This window comes from Cervus elaphus, chromosome 33 (assembly GCF_910594005.1).
Source record: "Cervus elaphus chromosome 33, mCerEla1.1, whole genome shotgun sequence".
NCBI classification, from domain to species: Eukaryota; Metazoa; Chordata; class Mammalia; order Artiodactyla; family Cervidae; genus Cervus; species Cervus elaphus.
The window spans coordinates 62,926,158-62,947,215 of NC_057847.1; the positions used below are offsets into that span (position 1 = coordinate 62,926,158).

The following is a 21,058-nucleotide window of genomic DNA, read 5'->3' on the forward strand; positions in this document are numbered from 1 at the left end:
ACACCTGGCTATTTATAGGCAAATTAGTTTCCCAATCTTACCTTTATGTAGTTTGTTACAAAGGACTAATATACATATTGGTTTAATAACTATCATAATCCAGCATACAGGTGGCAATCTGTTAAGTCACCTGCATACAGTCATTTAACTTTTGAATCTCTCTCTGGACAATACTTTCAAAGAGTATACTTTAGAAATGCAAAATGAACAAAATAAGGTTACTCAAAGAATAATCTAGACAAAGAGGAATTCCTATGATTAAGACATATAGTGCTGAACTGCCCTTCCACCACAAAATCAAGTTTCTAAAAAATGAATGGCTTAGAGTAGTTTAGAATTCCATACACACACACACACATACACAAAACACAAAAAACCTACAGTTAAAGTACTAAGAAAAGCAAAAGTTGAAAGATCTAAAGAGTAGCCACTGATTTCTCACTAACCTCTTGAAGGTTAGTGAGAAGAAATTAGCAAGCTTCCTAATGGATGACAGCATGCATCACACCAAATAAGGTTCAGTAGCTTTAAAACTACAAAGTACAAGCTCTTCAATGTGTTATTAAGTCAGACAACCATAAAGACACAACTTTCTTCCAGACAACTTAACCTACTATGTAAGTGTCAAATGAAACAAAAGCTTTAGTCTGCTGGGGAATAAGAGAAAGAGGAGTAATATGAGCACCAAGGGTATGATTTTATGTCTGTCAGAGTGTCAAGTGGTAATGAGAAAAATGTGGGCTGGGAGACTGGCTGATCAAAGTGAAACTCTGACAACTCTTAGAAAAGAAAAAGCCTTAGCATGTCCTTTTTTCCTACTTCAGTTGCAACTGGTTGCAAAACAGCATTCACTTAAAGTGACTGGTTTCAAGAATGTGGCCTATCTGAAGGCTTTGGAAATCAGGCATTATTTTGTTTGGTTAGCTGAAATTTCATGGATGGATTATCTCCGTGCAAAAGATCGTTAGTGAGTATCATTTGTTCATCAATTCTCTATTCTTGTATTCAATGAAAAATTACCAGAAGCACTTGAAGCAATGCCAGGGAAAATAACCATGGAGTTTGATACATACCCCAAGATTTCAAATTATAGTCTATTAAGACATCATTTCTAAAGTAAGCTGCCTATATCTTTTAGGACTGTCTCTTGAAACTAAATCAGACAAAGCTACTTCTAAGAGATAATAATCTGAAATATATAACTGTAGATAAAACCTTAGGATTTTTTTCTGAAGCTGCCAGACTATTTCCACTGAATTAAATCAAATTAAAATCTGCCCTGTAAAACTCCTGATGAAATATATAGCACTGCAAAGATGACGTGATACCAAATTAAAGAGAAACACTTCAAGACCAAGTTGAATGAATCCTAGACAGAGAAGGACTGTGAGGGAGTTTTATTCTGTCTAATAATCTACCTGAGTGCATGTAATCAAATGAGGTTGGAAAGTTAAAAAACTGACAAGTCCAACTTTAGAGAAACTGCCTTGCCTAATAAGGAGTCTTAATTGCCAGAGCAGTAATTATTTTAATTAGTTTAAAAATATGTGATAACTTCATCAAACTGCTCATATATTTTCCACTCTTGTAATACAAACAATTTAACCTGTGAACAAAACTAATAAAACTTCTCCAGTTCAACTTTACCACTATACTTCTGTCACAAAATATTCTCCATGTTCTCACCAGTGGAACACTTAAGATTGTCTTCCAGGGAAAAAGAGGTGCAAATAACTGTACAAAGTGTCTTTGACATGCTATACAACCTTTTGAAAGACAGAATGAATGTGTGAGTTTACACTGGAATAATCAAGTCCAGTAGGAATGAGTAACACATCTCTAGAAGAAAAGCCTAAATGTGAAAATATATGTGGAAACTCTAAACATTTATACAAATTCAAAATATTATTAAAAGTGCTTTTGATACTTCTAACTCAAGTATTTTTATCTTTATTTTTCATAGAGTAGGTGGGATGGAGAGTCCCTTGAAGCAACAATTCAGTTTCTTATAAAGTGACTGATTTGTTGACTTTTAAAACAACTCACTTTGTTCACTGGAATAATGTATAATCTTAGTTTTGATTCCTCTTGTCCATTTCCTGCTACTGTGAAACAGGGATAAAATACTCACCACACAGGATCATGAGATAAAAATTTCCCTTTGCAGAAAAGCCCTTGAAGTTAACCTCTCTCCCTAGGAGCAGTGAGTGGGACATCATTGGTGGAGAACATTAAAGTTCTAAGAGATACTTACTTAGCTATGTCAATGATAATTAGTGAATTCAGCCCCAAATATGCAAAGGCAGATGAACTTAGCATTATGTAATTGTGGATATGTGCACCTGTGAGAAAATGTGATTAGCTGCTTGCTGTTGAGGTGGTGGGGGTGGCAGAGGAGGCTGCGGAGGTCCAGGCACTTGGGTTCTAACTGGTTGTTGCGTCATTGGAGGGTTATACACAACTGGACTCCCATCTGGGTTTATGAAGGGCTGACCTGAAAATTTTAAGAACAAGGGAAAAAAGTCACTTACAATGGAGACTGAATATAGGTCTTTCTACAAATAACTTATAACATATCTTCAGTCCTTATTCACAATTCCAAAGGCCTCAAGTTTCTGAAAACCAAAAGCTTTTTCTTCTTAGCCTGGAAAGCAAAGTCTGATTTTACATAAGGCTATTTCTAGACGTTGTATTTCCCACTTAAGAGTAAATATACAAAAATTTGCTGCAGTGTTTCACTGTGGTGCTGTCACTCCAGAATCCACTCAGATTATATTATAATACACAATATTTTCCAAAAAACTTAATTCTGAAACACACCTTGTGAAGGAATTGAGTCATAGGGCTGTGTAACATCTCAGTTTTGAGGGAAAAAACAAAACAAAACTTGACTTTGGGATACTGGAAATTCATTAATTAGCCTGTTAGATGGGAAATATTTAACACTGCATATATTCAACTAGTAAGATTAAAACCTGATGAAAATTAAATGGCTGATAACTTCAAATTTCCAATTGTGGCTTTGATGGCAGTGTCCTAATTTCAGAGATTCTAACTTGCTAAAAGTAGAAAATAATCTAAAAATTCTAAATAATTATCTAAAATAACTTCCTTTTAATTTCAGTGAGCTTTATTCACAGGCAAAAAATAAAATGAGAGGAAACTTCAGTATTGATTTTGAGGCTTATTCTATTGGTTATCAATTACTGGAGGAATATTTTTAAGTAACTCTCTACACATAGATTCTAAAAACTTTTTATTACACGAAGTAATATTTTTATTGTGGGAAAATAACCAATGGACACAGATCAAAAGGAAAATAAATTCCCCATAACCTTACAGTTAATTTGGATACCTTCTTCCAGATTTTTTTCTCAATGCACCTACAGATTCAAAGATCAGTATTTTTCCCATACTATACACTGAATGACTAAAAAAGAAAAAAGAAAAAAATACACTGGACTGTTAAGAAAATTATGAAATAAAAAGATCACTGATTATGATACCCTTTTAGGATGGAAACAATACAAAATAAGAGAAATTTGACTGAATAATACTGTCTTAAACAGCCCCCCAGACATTCTCTTTTTAAAAAATAAGTATGTGACATATAATAAGATAATATTTGGGAGAAAAGAATACACTGTTCCATTGCGATCAAGTGGGAAAAGTTCTCCAAAGTCAAATTATTTTCATCAGTTAATTTCCTGACAATTCATGTGATGGATATAGAGAACTAAAAAGAAATCATGCTGGATATTTGTGGATTGTTTATTAATTTTTAAAACAATGGTAGATAAGACTTGAGTGAAAGTATGTTTCAGCGTAATTTAAGGACTGCTTGAAAAAAGCTGGATGTGTTGTAATGCTTTTCTCAAAAAAATGTCACTTTCGGACTAATTTAAAATTAAGCATACAATTCAATTTCAGGTTGATTAGTTTCTCATTTTATAATTTCCCACTCAATTGACACTTCCATGTTTCAAAAAACATATTAACTAATGTATGGAATGAAAAACAATAGAAAATAGTAAAATATTAAATCATCTTATATCCTGCTCCAGGAAAATAGGCAGTTTAGTTATATAACAGACCTAAAATATCAAAAGATAACCATTATAAACTGAAACTATATTTCTTAAGAGTCAGTTTCCTATGCTAATTTAATTTGTTTCTTAGAAACAAAAGATACAAACGATATCTGAAGGTAACAAGTTCCAAGCCAGGGTTTTTCTACAACAAACAAAAGTTTCAGGAACACTCAGAGACCCTGACCTTGATCTACCTTGCCCAACAACTACCATGCCAGTCTGACCATATCAGCTAAATCTGTGAATATTTAAGGAAGGTGACCAAATGATTTAAGGTTGTTTTCATTATCTAACTATATGATTGGGCTATGTTGCTTTGATTAGCAACCAAGACTTCTTTTGACTTAAGAAAAAAATTAACATATATAATGACTGCAGTTTCTTAATCTCTCTGAGGTTCAGTTTCTTTATCTCTCAAAGTAGATTTCACCTAACAGGGTTATTATACGGAATGTATTTCAAGCACAACACAGTATATGCCACACAGTAAACATTCAATATACACAAAGTACTACCTCCAAGTTGCAAACAATGTGTTGTCGATATTAATTAACAATGACTACTTTTTCGTTAATAATAAGATGTACCTTATAATAACTTTTCCTCAGTAGAAGCAATTACCATATTCATAAGGACAATTACTTATAGGTTCTTTTCACTACATTATAAAAGAAGTAAGAGCTGTTAATGTTCTCCTTTTTCATGAAATGTATACTATTTTCCCCAGGATAAAATTCTTCTTTTGAATAAAGCTCTTTCAAAGGTGATGGTTGCACTTCTAGGAAATGAACTGTTTCATTTATTTGACCTAAAAGACGTCACCAATGTCACAAGGAGAAAAATATTTTCTGATATAAATATGCCTTTTAACATTCTCTAGCATAAACTGTTTTTAATAAAGTTCCAGGGAAAACGCTAATCACTCATGAAAATAAAAGGCCAACAACACATATACAGATAATACATTTAATATACATTCTTTAATTTTCGGATAACTCCTGATATCTCAACTGAAATAAACCTTTTTCTGGATACCAACCTGTTTGAGGGTTGATCAGAATACTGCCAGGTGGTATGCCTGCTGCTTCCAAGGGAAGCAAAAAGAAGCTTGTGCTAGGAGATGCAACTTGCCCATTTAGGCCACCATCAAAGGAAAGAGAACTGTGAGTGCTGACAGCTGGATAGACGACAGGTGCACCATGAGAAGACTGGCTAAGAGCTGTACCTGGGAGAGGCTGCTGGATGTGTGAGAGAGAGCCCGTAGACGACCCTACACTACCAGAAGACTCAGAACCTGGGGGAGGAGTAACAGAAAAGGGAGTTTTTAAAACCTCATATAAAGACGCAGGCTTAAATACATAACAATAAAATTCACATTGCATAACATGCAGTTAACACAAAAAAGCATGAATTATTTTTGATTTACTGTACAATTTTGCCTCCCCTCCCCACCAAAAACAAGTTTAATACACCAAGACTGATCACATTAAGTTGTCAGGTAAGTCAAAGCCAAAGCATGCAACTTAAGTAAGTCTATAATAACATCAGCCACAGACAGCCACAAAAAAACACATTACTCACATCCCCAAAAGGACAAAGTTATGTACATTTTTACCTTTAGATTAACACCTAGGAATATATAGATTATAATTTTTCCCCAGGACAAGCAACTTAGCACAGCCAAATGCCCAAACCTCTTATTATCAGAAACCCCTTATCTATAAGAACACAGAAAGATTTAAGAGTAGTGTAGGAAACAACAAAAAAACAATAAATTCTCTACCAAGAGAAACAACTCTCAAGTTTCATTGCATACTTTCATTTTCAGCTCATGATCACAGCATCTTCCTACAAGGTACAGTCAACTTTCCATTTTTATCATAGCAAGGGACAAAGACAGAATAAAAATATTCCAAGCAATTATATTAGCACTGGCTTAAAATTTTTTACTATACTTAATAAACTAATTTGATGTATAATGGCTAAAGGGAGACAATGAAACAATGAAGAAAGGGAAAGACTTTGATGAATTAGGTTAATTAGGTTTTAAAAAATAGAATTGACTCTATGAGGAGAATTAATTTTTCATGAAAGAAGTAAACAAACATGACACACTATATAGATTTCCCTGGAGGATAACTTCTGTTTTACATTGTGCCAAAATAACTGTTGCCAATAACTATGAAAAATAAATATATTTATTTTCATCTCTGAAGATAATATAGATTATAAATAGCACATGTTCTTAAAATGTTTTGATTTGGCTGGATGTCTAAATGACTTTCTCAGGACACATGAGTAGTTTTGTTATGACGACCTGATGATTAAGTGACCATTTATCAAATAAATGCATATTTGGTACATGTGCATATTTCTCACATTAATAAAACTTACCTTTCTTTGGTGATATATCATATACACTAAGACGTTTTAAATATCCACATTATATGTTAAAAAGATGACAAATGCAATTCAAAAACCTTAAGAATTTAAAGCACTGACTTATAGTCAGAGATTAAAAAATACTGTCACCTTCAAATTTACACCTCTCCCTTCAACTGTTATCTGTAAAACTGTATGTCTAGGTTTTACCCAAAAGGATAAGGAGAGTGCCATTTCTGATTTTCCTGATTATTTTGGGATAAAAATAAAGATCTACGAGGATCCTAAAAGAGACATAAACTTCTTTAGTATTGAAGCCAGTTAGTGAAAGTGAAAAGAGTAAATGCTATGAGCCTAAAAGTTATGTAATGTAAAATAAAGAAGTTTTAGAATGAAAATGTTACTGAAATTCCTACTCATCTATAATAATTATATTGTATTACATTTCTTCAGTTTGAAAATTCCTCAAGAAGTCTCAGCAATTTTATACCTTTTTTGAACAGCAAGTGAACTTTACCATGAAATGCAAACAATGATATGATAGTAGTAGTTGAATTTCAGCTAATAATGGTATTAGCTAAAAATGCAATCAATGTTAACTAATCCTGTGTGAGAAACCAAGGCTTCTAACTGTAACTAAGCACTGAAGGATTTCCAATCACCTAAGGCACTTAAACAAGAAATGATATCTCATTAACCAACCTGATTTAAGTTTACATCACAGTGGAGGATTCTCATTTTAACTGATGTCTGTAAATCTGTCTCACAGAGAATAAATCCTAATGTCAATACGCGTATTACCTCATAAGTACTTTGGAGGTGCTCAATATACTGCTGATAAGAATCTTTTATTTAAGGATAATTACAGAAGCCATATGATAAATGCCAAGCCAACATTATGGAAACTAATGTTTGACTGCACAGTTCTAGACAGATATTTATACCTGTTTTTGAAAGCCTGCCTATGCTTTTGCTGCTTCCAGAACTATCACCTCTTGTCAGAACTGAAATTCCACTGAAGCTGCTGGCTTTGGTTACAGCAGGCTTGAAGTTTCGGAGAGAGCTGTCTGAATCTGTGCTACTCCAGGGCCGTGGTTCAGAGTACTTCAAATCATTCTCAGTGCTGCTTTGATGGCTATTTGTTGATCTTCCTGAAGCATCTTTATTAACTCTGTAATTTAGAAATAAAACTCTGAAAAGCCAATAGAGACAAAAAGGAAAATTATGAAGAAAAAAAAAAGCTCTAAATTTTCAATACTGTACTGCATGAAAACATGCTTCCAATACCTAAATATCTGGCGCCTCTGCTGAGTGCTATTAGCATCCTCGTCTTGGATTCTGTTGGCATTTTAATAAAACATTTTTACTTTTATTAGCGTCAGTCAGACACTTACCAAAACAAATGTTAAATTCCTCACCTTTTGTCAATAATATAATTCTCTTGGGAACACAGGGACTAGAAAGAAAGAACAGATATAAAAAGTTGAGCATTTGTCGAATAATGCCATCTGTAAACCAATGATGAAAACAAAAATCATGTGTAATAATTAAAACAAAAAATAGTTACTCCCGGTCCTCAAACATGGTGATAAGGTACACAAATAAATGATAATGAAAAATCTTTTTGACCTGGAGATACTATGTTTACTTTTAACAGACACTATTTTTTAAGCAATTCATTTCTGTTGTACAAAGTACCTTGAAATTCAAATATTGTTTCCAACACGTAAACCCATTCTCACTGTTAAATATTCAAGATATACACATGTCTGTAGATTCCACCTTATTCACTCAACAAATACCTTGATCAGCTCTGCTTTGGCAGCAGCTGTAGCAGTGATTAAGCAGCTATGCCTCAATGTAGCTTATACAAAAGCCTCCCAGTGCTAATAACCTGAGTCAGATAGCCATCATTGTTGCATCTTGTATTAATTATAAGTCTTCTAGTTTACCAGCTATCAGTTTTGCTCCTTTCATCCAATTTAAACAGCAGAGGCCATAGAAACCTCTTTGATCATGACTTTCCACTCCTTAATAGCTCACTGATCTTCTAGTACTCAGTATTAGTTGCTCAGCTGTGTACGACTCTTTGCAGTCCCATAGACTGTAGCCTGCCAGGCTCCTCTGTCCATGGAATTCTCCAGGCAAGAATTCTGGGGCGGGTTGCCATTTCCTTCTCCATGGAATCTTTCCAACCCAGGGAATGAACCCAGGTCTCTTGCATTGCAGGCAGATTCTTTACCTTCTGAGCCACCAGGGAAGCCCTATCTTCTAGCACAGGGGTCAGCAAACTAGTCAGCTACCTGTTTTTTAAAATAAAGATTCACTGGAGCACAGCCATGTCCATTCATTCACATACTGTCTATGGCTGCTTTTGTATTAAACAATGGGAATTTTGAGTTGTTGCAATGAAGGCTATATAGTTGAAAAGCCTAAAATACTCATTATTTGCTCCATTATAGAAAAAGTCTGCTGAACCCTGCTCTAGCTAAAAACTCAACTCCCTGCAGTAGATTTCAGGAGCAAGCTGAAATAAGATTCCTGCTTAATTCTCCAATTGAAACATCCCTCACTTCCTGCCCCCTAGGCCATAATCCAGGTGGATTATGAATTCTTCAGTTCCTCATGAGTCTAGCTCTCCTTTATTTCTGGCACCTGCAGATGCTGACCCTGGACATGGAACACTTCAATCCTTCAGGTCTCCTCTTGGAAGCTAACTCTTCCTCTCACTCCAGAGTTCTGGTTTTTGGTGCGTCTCTACTGTGTTCCCTATTTCACCTTCATGTTTCTATACCAATCACACACCGTATTGTCATTATCTCAATACTCATCATGGGTAGAGACCTCATCCATCTCACAACTACAGAGGAAAATAGACCTAGGTTAGGCCCCGAGTTCAGAAGACCTAGGCTGAATCCTGTCATTTTCTAGCTAGATGATCTTTGTCTATTTTACCTAGTCTCCTGGAGCCTCAGTTTCCTCATCTGTGAATATAAACGGTGATACCGCAAATAGGGCCGTTTGGGAGATAATTTATCATAAATGTGCACGAATACATTTATCTAGTGCCCAGCAAAGTACCTACTATAGGTGATCACTAAGATTTGCTGAATATTATAAACTTTTAACTGATAGTCTAGATTTTAGTGTCATTTCCTTTTTTTTTAATACAGAGAAAATTTCTATCTCTGAAAGTATTAACACAAACTACATATATTCTTATATCCTTGACTAGTCCCTACTACTGCACAGAGCAGATACTGGCAAAACCAAATTGATTCTCTTCTTGAATATATGTGTAAAATATGCAGCCACTTAAAAGATCTGTTCCATATAATCACACATAAAGTGGAAAATAAATATTAATTTAAAAAATCAATTAGCTTTATTTTAAAAGAAACAAGTTATTTATCAAGAAAAGTCCACTAGCAAGTAGGATTTAGGGCCCATGATTTTGTAGATAAGTGACCAATATTCCAAAAATCTCCATTCTGTGAGACATCTGAGAGGAAAAAATACTATAAACTATACACTCAGTCCAAAGTACTACTTCTTAGTTGATCTGCTTCCAACTTTTGAAAGTACACATAACTGTAGCAATGTAGTATTTTACAAACTATTAAATCATTAACATGAATAGGACTATAGTATTTCTAAAAAGATGACTTTATATGTAACAAATGTAGCTGAAAGTAAATATGATCAATAGATTAAGGAAGGAGTGAATGTGCAATTAGCATATATTTAAACACAAAGACCTAAATATAAGTCAGTACATACATCTTGGGAAAATATTCGGTCTCTAGCTCTCTGGTACTCTTCTTCTCTTTCTTCTATAGATTTGCTTCGTCTGTCATCTTTTAAACGTATTCTCATCTAAAGAAAAGAGAACAATTAATCTTGGGGAAATGATCTGCCAGGATAAGTCCAGCATCTATAAAAATGTTCCAAATGTGCTAGGTTACCTGGTTATCATCCTTGTCAAAGCTAGAGTTATCTCTCTTGAGGATATATCGTTTCTGAAAGTCTTCACCTTTATCATCTTTAATATGTTCAGTAAATTTCTGATCAGGTCTAAAAAATTAACCAAAAACCAAGGGGAAAAAACAGATAAAAAAGTTAAATATTACATTTTATGAAAAGTGGTAAAAATAGTATGTTCCCACTCACTGGTGCTATTTATAGATACTTATGTTATCTCAGTTATTCCTCAAAAATAATCTTATGAGAAAACATTAACTATCCCACGTCATGACTGAAAGGAAATATGAAATACACTGTGGGCTCTGGAATCTGACTGCTCAGCTTCAAACACTCAGTTTTCACATTTAGTTGCTTTAGTTACTTACTAAACTTTCTTTTCCCCACTTTCCTCATTACAGTCTACCTACTTCATAAGGTTGTTCTGAAGATGAATTAACAGATGACCAGCACTTAAAGCAGTAAACGGTAGAAGTTTGTTATTGTTATAAATACTACTGACAAAACTTAGGATCAAATGACTAAAGCAACTGTCCAAGATCAGGGGGCAAGGAAATGCCTGAGCCACAGCTGGAGCCCTGGTGTGTAAGCCTGTCTGTCCTCACTGTCCAAGATCAGGGGGTAAGGAAATGACTGAGCCACAGCTGGAGCCCTGGTGTGTAAGCCTGTCTGTCCTCTTTGCATTGCCTCCTCTAATTCAAAGAAACAATTCCGGAACAAAGGAAAAAGTACAGCACAGGGTCTTACGTTACACTCTCACAGGACCTGCTCTGATGTTACATAACCAAACATTTTGTGGCTGAATTTAATAAAACTTAAGAGACTACTTCAAAATGCTACCAAGTTACCAAGTATTCTTAATTACAGCGGGGTACATCTTTGTTTTGTATTAACTGAAACAGGTTAAAAAGAGAAGTTTTTTGAAGGTTAACCGTCTGACCTAAAGTAAGGATTATGAACTCTTAACAATATATTTCATGGCTGATTGGTTTTTCCTCTATGGAAATGCTGCCAAGTTCTGCTGGGATCCAGAAAACAGACAGAACACTGTTGCCCTTGGAAAATTATAATCATATAAAATTTCACTTTCTGATATATATTTTCAGCTATAACAAATTCATTCATTCAACACTCCTGAGACTTAATATAATCCTATCATAAAACTGAAATATGTGATCTATAAAAAATATATTTACAGGCAATAAAGAAAGGCTAACTGAACTCCTAAGCAATTTTTTACATATACTTAAAATATATATGATATAGTCGTATAATTTATTATGGGTACCGTAAATAAATTTCTAAACCAAATAAACCTGAGTAAGGACATCTTCAGCAAATTTCATAAGATATTTCATTATACATAGTAATTAACACTTTTGAATATTTGTTTTAACTTAATGAATTTTTAATAGAGTACCGTATCTACATTCTGTCAAATGATGCAAAGATTTTAAATGAGAATTATCTAAGTAAGCTGAAGAAATCTTTATTTTAAAATATATTTAGATACGTGAAACAGAACATGTCTCCACATAGAGCTATACACAGAACTAAAGAGAAAAATAAAAACAGAAAAAAAAAAAATTTCATGGCCAAACTGATGAGAAAAAGACTGCTTTCTTTAGGAATTTGAAAGATTATCTATTTAATCCTGACAATGGCAGTATACTGTTATTTGTCACATGATTGTCCCATTGATTAATATCAACTATTTTGCAGCTGTTCAAAATTACGTTTTCTCTTTCAAGGAGTTTGTACTTGGGTGAGAGACTGTTATTCCGATATGACTGTAAGATTTAACCAAGAGCCTGGCAACTTTTCTAAGAGCAGCTGGATTCCCACACCAAATAGCATTAGCAGGCATTTCAGCTAACCTTAAGACTGTCTTACCTCTGTCTTTTATAGATGCCTGAATTTACTGCCCTGCAATCGCCAACTTCCCGCTCCAATGAGACACCCCAGTGGACACCGGGTTGTTGACATCCACAACACCACTGGTTCAAGGCTGGAGCGGGTAATCTGCCTATGAGGAAAAGGCAAGTTTGTTTTTATTCAATGTGGAGCAGATCTCTAAGGTTTTCTGATTTACATCCTTCTTCATATTCCAGAAGAAAAAAATAAAAATACAGTGTAACTTCAATGATCTGAAATGTCTAGTTATAATTATGCTATTGATCCTTCTTCTTTAGGTATCAATACATTATAAACATCTGTGTTTAACTAAACTCTTGACTACCTGGATAAAGAGAACCCTGATATCATGTGTAGTATTCAAATAACTGAGGTTACACTGCATTGAAAACCTTAGAGAGTCACCAGTCGAAATGTTAGTCAAAATGCCTGCTAATGAACACGTGCTTGGGTATCCAGCAGCTCTGAGTAATGTTGAAAGGTATTGGTTAAATGAAGTAGATTTCTATTCACCTTCAGTCCAGTTCATGTCTTACGGTTACTGTCCCACTTTAGTCATGATATAACTAACTAGGAAAAAGCTAAAAGATATTTAAAAAAGACTAAAAGATAGGCAGTAGACAATTAAATCAGATTCACATTTGCAGGTAAAACTTAATCCCTGAAGAAATATGGGATCCTTTTCAAAGACAGCTGTCTTCATTAATTTAATTTTAGTTCTGGTAACAATCATTTAAAAAGTACAAGCTTCCACCAATAAATATACCTTTTTAACAAAATACTCTTTGAAATGGAAGAAAACCAACTTAGTTCAAGCAAACAATATGATAGCTACAAGGGTAAAGATCATTATAACAAAAGAGAAATAAATTAATTAAATATAATTGTACAAACCAAATGGTTCATAATAGACAGAACCTTGAGAAGTCTAGCTTCAAGGAAGGAAGAAAAATTATGAACTGAAAAGCATTATTTATGGCATCTGAAGCTGACTGCTGCTCACAGATCTACTGCTATCATATATGAAATTAATACAGACAATTCTTTTGATAGATCACCATGAAGAATTTTAGCTGAACTCAACAGGTTGCTTTAGGATTAGTTTCACTAACAGGCAAAAGAGGTATTGTGAACATATAACTTTAGGTGTCTCTGCATTGTGCCTTTTGCTCCCAAATATCAGCATTGATTATCTATTTCACCATACTACAAAGCTAACACTTTTAATTTCTATTTATTTATTTATTTTTTAAAGCTAACATTTTTTAAAGCAAATGATTCCTCTTCTTAAAATTTTTGCTCACTAAGTCATACATAGCTCAGAAGGGTACACAATGTTATGGATAATATTGGATTAACCAACCAACAGTCCCAGTGTTCTGAGATCTGTGGAAGAAAAGAAGCAAAACAAAGATGGAAAAGACAGTGAAATGATAGAAAATTAGTGAAAATGTAAGCGTTTTAAAGTTTGCTTTTTCCTTTTAAATTTGCCTGAAGTTGGCCGTAGCTATTTAAATTGTATTAATTTAAAATCCATAAGAAAATGGTTATTAAACATCACTGACATCATGACTTTTGAGGGTTTTCCTGCTTTTTTTTAAAAAAAGCAATCCTCATTCACCTGTCTTATTTTAGTCACCTGTCTTATTTCAGTCCAGACTGGTGCATTTTACATCTCGTGAGCAGAGTGTATTTTTTAGACCTGTCACATAAGGTTATCACAAAGCTGAAGCAGGCTGCTAAAACATGTGGAAAACCTGAGATAAAAGATGTTACAGAAAGATAAAGAATTATCACACACACACATAACAACCTTTCTTGATACTTACATTCTTGTATTGCTAGTTTTGTTTACTATGACTGACTTCCCACTCTGATCAACATTGTGGTCTAATCCAAAGTAAGCGGCAACTCTGTGCAAGAGCATCCTGTGGTAAGATGTCATTGGGGGGAATTTTTTACGGGGAGATCTAGAATTAGAAGAAAGACTAATTTAGCAGATCTTGAATAACTGTGATGACAATTTATTTTCTTGTTAAAGGTCAGGACTTACTCATTATTACCAATGAAATCTAAAATTTCTTGTTCCAATTTCAACAGCATCATTCTGTCCCTGAAACAAAATATGAAAACTTGTAAAACTTAACACTGAAATAATCATAAACGTTGAATTTACAGGGCTATATATATATTTTTTGTAAAACCTGTACACTGAAGAACATTACAAGCTTGATATATGCTTTCTAAAAAAGTAATATTTTAAAAGAATAAAGATGACTTTTTTAAAAACTTATGGAAAATTTCACATATACAAATGTAGAGAGAATACCATCCAATTTCAAAATTATCATTATATCATTATCTTGATCTGTTAAGTACTATTGTATTATATTAGATTCTGTTCTGCAAATACATGGATTATAACAGAATATTAGTCTTTATCCCTTACTCAATAAAGTGAGAAGCAGCAGGAAAACAGACATCTTTAGGTAGGCTCATGACTTTGTTACCATGCTCAACTCCATAGAAACAGTACTCTAAAGAACATGCAATGCCAGTAACAACAGAAATACTCCAGTGGGAATCCAATGCTAGTATATAAATGGAACCACAGCAGAGAAGTATGAACTATATTACTAAGATTAACTCAGAGGAAGAAGACTTCAAATTATTCTGAAAATCACTATAACACATTTTTAAGATATTCGGAATTTTTTCAATAAAATGCCAAAGTGAACCAAATATCTCCAATATGAAAATGAATAAGGACACCAGGGAACACCTGCATGTGCTCCTTCAGACCACTAGGGTCCTACTTAGTGCGCTTACAAAACAAGTTACTGGTGCCACTCCCCAAAGGACCTCCTTGCTCACACACCAAGAGCATAGCTCAAGAGAGTATTCCTGTGGTCACTGTAAACTTCATGTGCATGTGGGAAAAACAAAACAAAACCAAACCTCAAGAACCTTAAAGCTAGAAGCAGCTTTACAGAAGCAGCTTTCTGTTTCTGAAATTTTGTAAATCAAGAAAACGAGGCCAAGAGGTTAATGTTTCCCTCTCAAATAAACATTACATAGTGGATCCCTCTCAGATTCTAAGGGGAAATGATGTCCTCCATTTCCCCTGCTTAAGTTGCCTGAAAGTCTACACATCAGCCCTGAGTTTGATCTCTCTGTACTGCAAAAGTAGTCTTATAAAACTGAGACTAATATTAACCATAAACATTTTTATATCAGTTGAAAAAAATCAAGAGAATACATGCCTAAGTGGTGATTTTAAACCCGAAGTGGAACAGGATTACATTTTAATAAAAATTTCAGCAACATTCAATTTTTCTTCTTTAGTATACTCTACCTCAGCAAGTGGCACCACCTTTCACTCAGCATACTGTACTAGAAGTACCTTTTTTTGCCCACTACTATGCTTTTCCAAATCTTCCCGTGCAGTTAATTACAATTGCAAACTTTATCTATCTTCGATCTATTTTTCCTCTCCTTCCGCTGCCATTAATTACCCTGGACCAAGTATTTAGGATAGTGATTTGACCTCTATGATAGTAGTATATTATCTCTCTGTATCTTCCCTTGTTCCCTCCAAATCTGTTTTACCTAGAACATCCGTAACAATATTTTAAAAACACAAATGTGAAGACATGTCATGGTCTGGGGTAAACATTTATCACAGGTTTCCCATTTCTCTTAGGTTAGAAATGAACATCTGTAACATGCCCCATGGGGCTTCCCTGGTGGCCTGGTGGTAAAGAATCTGCCTGCCAATGCAGGAGATGCAGGTTCAATCCCTGGGTCAGGAAGATCCCCTGGAGGCGGGCATGGCAACCCACTCCAGTATTCTTGCCTGCAGAATCACATGGACAGAGGAGCTGGACAGGCTACAGTCCATGGGGTCACAAAGAGTCACACAACTGAGCACCCACACGCACTAACGCATGTGCCTTACAAGGCAGGTATGGCCGTCACCTATCTCTTTAGACACATTTCCTGCCCCTTTCTCACAAAACCGTCATCATTTTGGCTTATCGCTGTATTTCCCAAGCTCCTTCCTCTCACAGGTTCCTCGAACATGCTGTTTCCTTTGCCCAGCACATTTTTTTTTAAAAACATTTATTTATTTGGCTGCACCAGGTCTTAGTTGCGGCATGTGGGATCTAGTTCCCTGACCAGGGATGGAACCCAAGCTGTCTGTATTGGGAGTGCAGGGTCTCAGTCACTGGACCATCAGGGAAGTCCCTAGCACAGCTCCTTACATTCTTTCATAGAAGAACCTGTTTCTTTCATACCTTTTAAGAGTATTTATCACAATTACTTTTATATAGTTATTTGTGCTACAGTGAGGAGCTCAACAAATCTGAGTGGAATAAATTAATCAGATTATTTTACCAATGTCTTTTAATGTTTTTCCTTAAAATTTTAGGGGAGGATGGGAAATTTTTACTTCCTTCATATGGTTTTCACTGAAAAAGATTTACTTAATGTTAAGACTCTTTTCTTCTAATGTTTTTGGGGGTCAATTTGTCTTGACATGGTAAAATTTTCTAATGTATTTTATATACTTATTGTAGGGGGGAAAAAGGAATCAGAGGCAGGCAACTTATTTAGCATTCATGAAACAGTGCATTTAAATTGGTTCCTCTGTTTGAGTTAAACAGCAAGCCTACAATATGTGAAATATTCTTCAGTGAATGAACTGGTATTCAAAAGAAATTTCTGTTGTCTCCATGAAAGAAAACAAAAACCTAACAATTTTATTAGTAATTGATACAAATTCAGGCTTTTTTCCCTTTTATATGTAGATTTATGGGTTGCAGAGGATTTTCTATTATTACATGGACCATTTACTATTAAATTAAGTTCCCCTACTTAGTTTACTAAATTTTTAGTTAGCAAAAAGTAGAACTTGTTAGAAAAATAGCTTTCCTAAGTTCTCAAGATTTACACCTCCTGCCTTGCATCTGCTACAGCTTAGTCCAAGTTTCCAAATTTTCAACTCTGTCATCAAGGTTAGATATCCTGGTAATGGCCATAAGTCAAAAATTAATAATCCTTTACAGAACCATTACATACAGTACTCAAACTAACAGATCAATAAATTAATTTTCATATGGCATAGGTTTATTAGCACATGAACTTATAGACACACATAGAACTTGTCATCGTATAATCTTTAAAAGAAACCAATACATGCTGTTATTAAAGAAATACATAAGAAAAACAAAGATCTCAATCAAATTGACCAATAAACTACATGAAGTTAAAATGAAAGGGCAATAATCTTTTAGTTATTAGTGTTCTAGTCATCATACCGGAACTGACTTTTGAGAAAGTATGTGCAGCTGGTACACAAGTGGCAAATAAAAGAGAAGAAAACAAGAATTCTTCCCTTTGACCATCCCCTTCCCAGTGTTCTATATGAACTGGGTCAAATATCTGCAACAGGCAAGAAATATGCTGATTTAAACATTATCTCTAATAAAAGTAAATTCAGAAAATATTTCAAGCACAGAACAACTGCATGATGTTCCCTACAACAACATCGCTTACTTTTAAAATATATACTCTTAGAATCTATCCACGGGGCTGCTCCCCTCCATTGGTGACACAGTTGCCTATACTGTCCATATTTCTTCAGTATGTTGTAGAATTTACAGAAAATGGTTATAAAACCAATACAAAAACACATAAAAACCATGTCAGTGAGTGAAATCTCTATCCTGGGCAACTGCAGGTTCCTAGGTTCTCATCTAGTAATGACTAGTTATTACAATTTTTGAAAGTTATTTCTTAAAAGAGGAATTACAGATAAATGGTTATTTAACACCTGAAGTTAATTTATTCATTGGGATGAGAACAAAATTTAAGGATCTGAAGGAAAATTTTGAAATAAAATGTAAACTAGATTTCAGTATGATTCAAAATAAATCTGCTTAACATCTAGAATGCTCTCAAGTTCTAGTGGAAATCTGCCAGACTTATTAATTTTGTGCCACCTATGCCTGGCGATTAATGGTGTGTTTCACTGAGAAACCACTGAGCCATCAGGCAAATCGTATTTCTCACAAAATTTAACATCAGCCACAACTGTGTGAACCACACTGACATCAGTACTGACTTACTCATCAGCCATTATATGAGTGGCTCACTTACATATTTTTTTGAATAAAAATGCAAACACAGAAGAATTAATGTTCCAATACATGCTGCACGACATGGATACTTGAAAATATTATGCTAAGTGAATGAAGCCAATTACAGGAGACGACATACATATGATTTCATTCATACGACGATACCCAGAAAAGGGAAATCTGTAGAGACAAGCTAGATTAGGGTTCAGGGCATAAGGAGGTGATAGCAAAATGGTTAAGGATTTCTTTTGGAGGTGGATGAAAAAGCTCATAAATTGACAGTAATGATGGTAACATGAATCTGTGAATATACTAAAAATCATTAAGTCGTACACTTCAAAAACACATATGCAGATAATGTAAAAACTTTTGCATTTGTAGAGGAAAACCGAAAACTGCACAAAAGAAGAATATTTTGGAATTTCTTCTGAACCTGCTATGGGTTCAGAAGAAAGAAAAGTCCTATCTGTTTAGGATCCCTTCTTGCCTTACACAAACTAGCTATGTATTTTGTACCTTCACCTTAACCTACTGAGTTCTCATTTCTACCAGTCTATAGCAAACTAAATGTTTTGTTAAAGTAGCCAACAACTTCCTAGTTCCTTAATCTAACAGGCTGCTTCGTTTTACCTTTAATGAAACTGTTGCTGTTTGGCTGATTTCTAAGACAAATGTTCTCATGATTCCTCTGCAATTTCAGACTCCGTGTCTCTTACTTCTCCTCTACCTTCAAGATACTGTTTTTCCATAGAATTTCATCCTTGTCATTTATTGCATCTCGCTGGCCAAACTCACAAAACAAGGGTCACCTTTACTGATGACTCCTAATCTGTAACAGCATCCAGGCTCATTTACTTGAAAATCAGAGCTATATACTTAATCTTGCCACAGTGTTTCATCAGATACCTCAAACTATACTTATTTGTAACAGAACATGTCTTACTTCCCTCAGGCTTGTCCTTATTACTTCCCCTGTTAATGGGATTAACCATCAGTCCAGCTGCAAACCTGGCAGCTGCTCTAACAAACCATGACTCTTCCATATCCAAAAAATCACCAAGTCCTGCCACGGGAGTAATTCTTAAACATCTTCCGAAAAAGCCTTTTCCTCTCTGTTCTCCTACCCACACTCCCTGCTCATGATTCTCGGCCCCTCACTGATGAAATAATCTTCCTAAAACGCAAATCTCACTCTGGAATTACCCTACTCAAAATTCTGTCATGACTTCTCCACAGAGCATGCCATACTTAGTATTTCTCCAATGGTGCACTACTGCATCTCAGCGAAGATGATTTTTAATTGTTCATCACATCCCTGGCTTCCCATCAGCACTTCTTACTCAGTAACCACTCCAGCGTGTTGGTACCGATCTAGGTTGAGGACAACTGAAGTGTGTCGTCATACCTTACTAACAAACTCCCCATCACTTTCTGGAGTTACTTGCTACATGCCTTCCTGCCAGAGCCAGTGTACAATCTTGTCTGCCTGGGTAAACCACCTCCCTCTCATACTACTGTGCCCTAGCAATGCTCTTGTCTCTCTCACGTTCTCATGCTCCCATTGAAAGCACTGTGAATTCAAAATTCAGCTGAGGCATTATCTTTTCAGTGCAGCCTTTCCAGATCCTCTCAGAGGTGGGATCCCATCACTGTGCTTTTATAGCACCCTGAAAAACTTCTTTTACAACATTTATTCTAATTATATATCATGGGGTTTCCTTTTTGCCCTAGCACATAGAAAGTGAATATTTTAGGGTCGGAGATTATATTTTGCTCACCTTTATATCTACAAAGTTTAGCACAGTGCTTAGCACATGATAGATACCCAAAGAACACCTGTTCAATGGACTATTTTCAGTTGGGACCACTGAGGAATCAACTTGAACTGAAAAAAAGAAGTCACGCAGAGTTGACTGACTTCACACTTACACTTCCTACTACAAGGAGACTGCTTTCCACTTTTAGTGGTTCTCCATTTGGGATTAAACTTAAATGTGAAATAGAAAATCAAGATGGTACTGAAAAAATAAATCCTCAATGAAATTAAAGGTGTATCTTTTTTTTCAAAGGTGTATCTTGAAGTAAGACATGAGATAAGACTCAGCAATATTGAAGAGATTTGTTCATGTTTTTTTATCACGTGTGCCCACCCAATGAACTAAAAATTTCACAAATTTAACTACCATTCTGGGGAGCTAACATCTAGGGGAGGGGTTCCTGACCTTCAAGTCTTCTACTCCAAGAATGGGTTGGTCAGATATTTTGTGAATAAACCTTTATCTGGGAAGAATGCCTCAATGGGATCAATGACCTGCCAAAAAGTTAAAATCTAGTACCCTGGCAAAACAAAGGATTTCACAATTAGTTAGTGACTCAAATAAGCACCTTAAAATCTTTGGGTTGGAGGTTCATAAACTAGGCAAGAAGAAACAAAAATTCTGTACTCAGTTAAGTCCAGAAACTTGTTATAAGTGAATATACTGAGTAATTTGGCTGAGTGCTTTATCATGAGGTATATTTCTCTCATATTTCATGATTAATGATAAC

At 34.9% G+C, this 21,058-nt stretch overlaps 1 protein-coding gene across 11 annotated transcripts in view; it reads right to left on the reverse strand.

Annotated features, from left to right (window-relative positions):
- Positions 1-21,058, reverse strand: part of R3HDM1 (R3H domain containing 1) — a 154,861-nt gene that overhangs the window by 47,538 nt on the left and 86,265 nt on the right. For 10 of the 11 annotated variants that reach the window (XM_043894565.1, XM_043894563.1, XM_043894560.1 and 7 more), the window contains 9 exons: positions 14,422-14,481; positions 14,198-14,338; positions 10,439-10,547; positions 10,254-10,349; positions 7,892-7,929; positions 7,761-7,811; positions 7,418-7,644; positions 5,131-5,385; positions 2,343-2,494 (listed from right to left, as the gene is read on the reverse strand). In XM_043894565.1, the coding sequence (XP_043750500.1) occupies positions 2,343-2,494; positions 5,131-5,385; positions 7,418-7,644; positions 7,761-7,811; positions 7,892-7,929; positions 10,254-10,349; positions 10,439-10,547; positions 14,198-14,338; positions 14,422-14,481 (1,129 nt within the window). The remainder of the gene's footprint in view (positions 1-2,342; positions 2,495-5,130; positions 5,386-7,417; positions 7,645-7,760; positions 7,812-7,891; positions 7,930-10,253; positions 10,350-10,438; positions 10,548-14,197; positions 14,339-14,421; positions 14,482-21,058) is intronic. The other variant, XM_043894564.1, reaches the window with a different exon arrangement.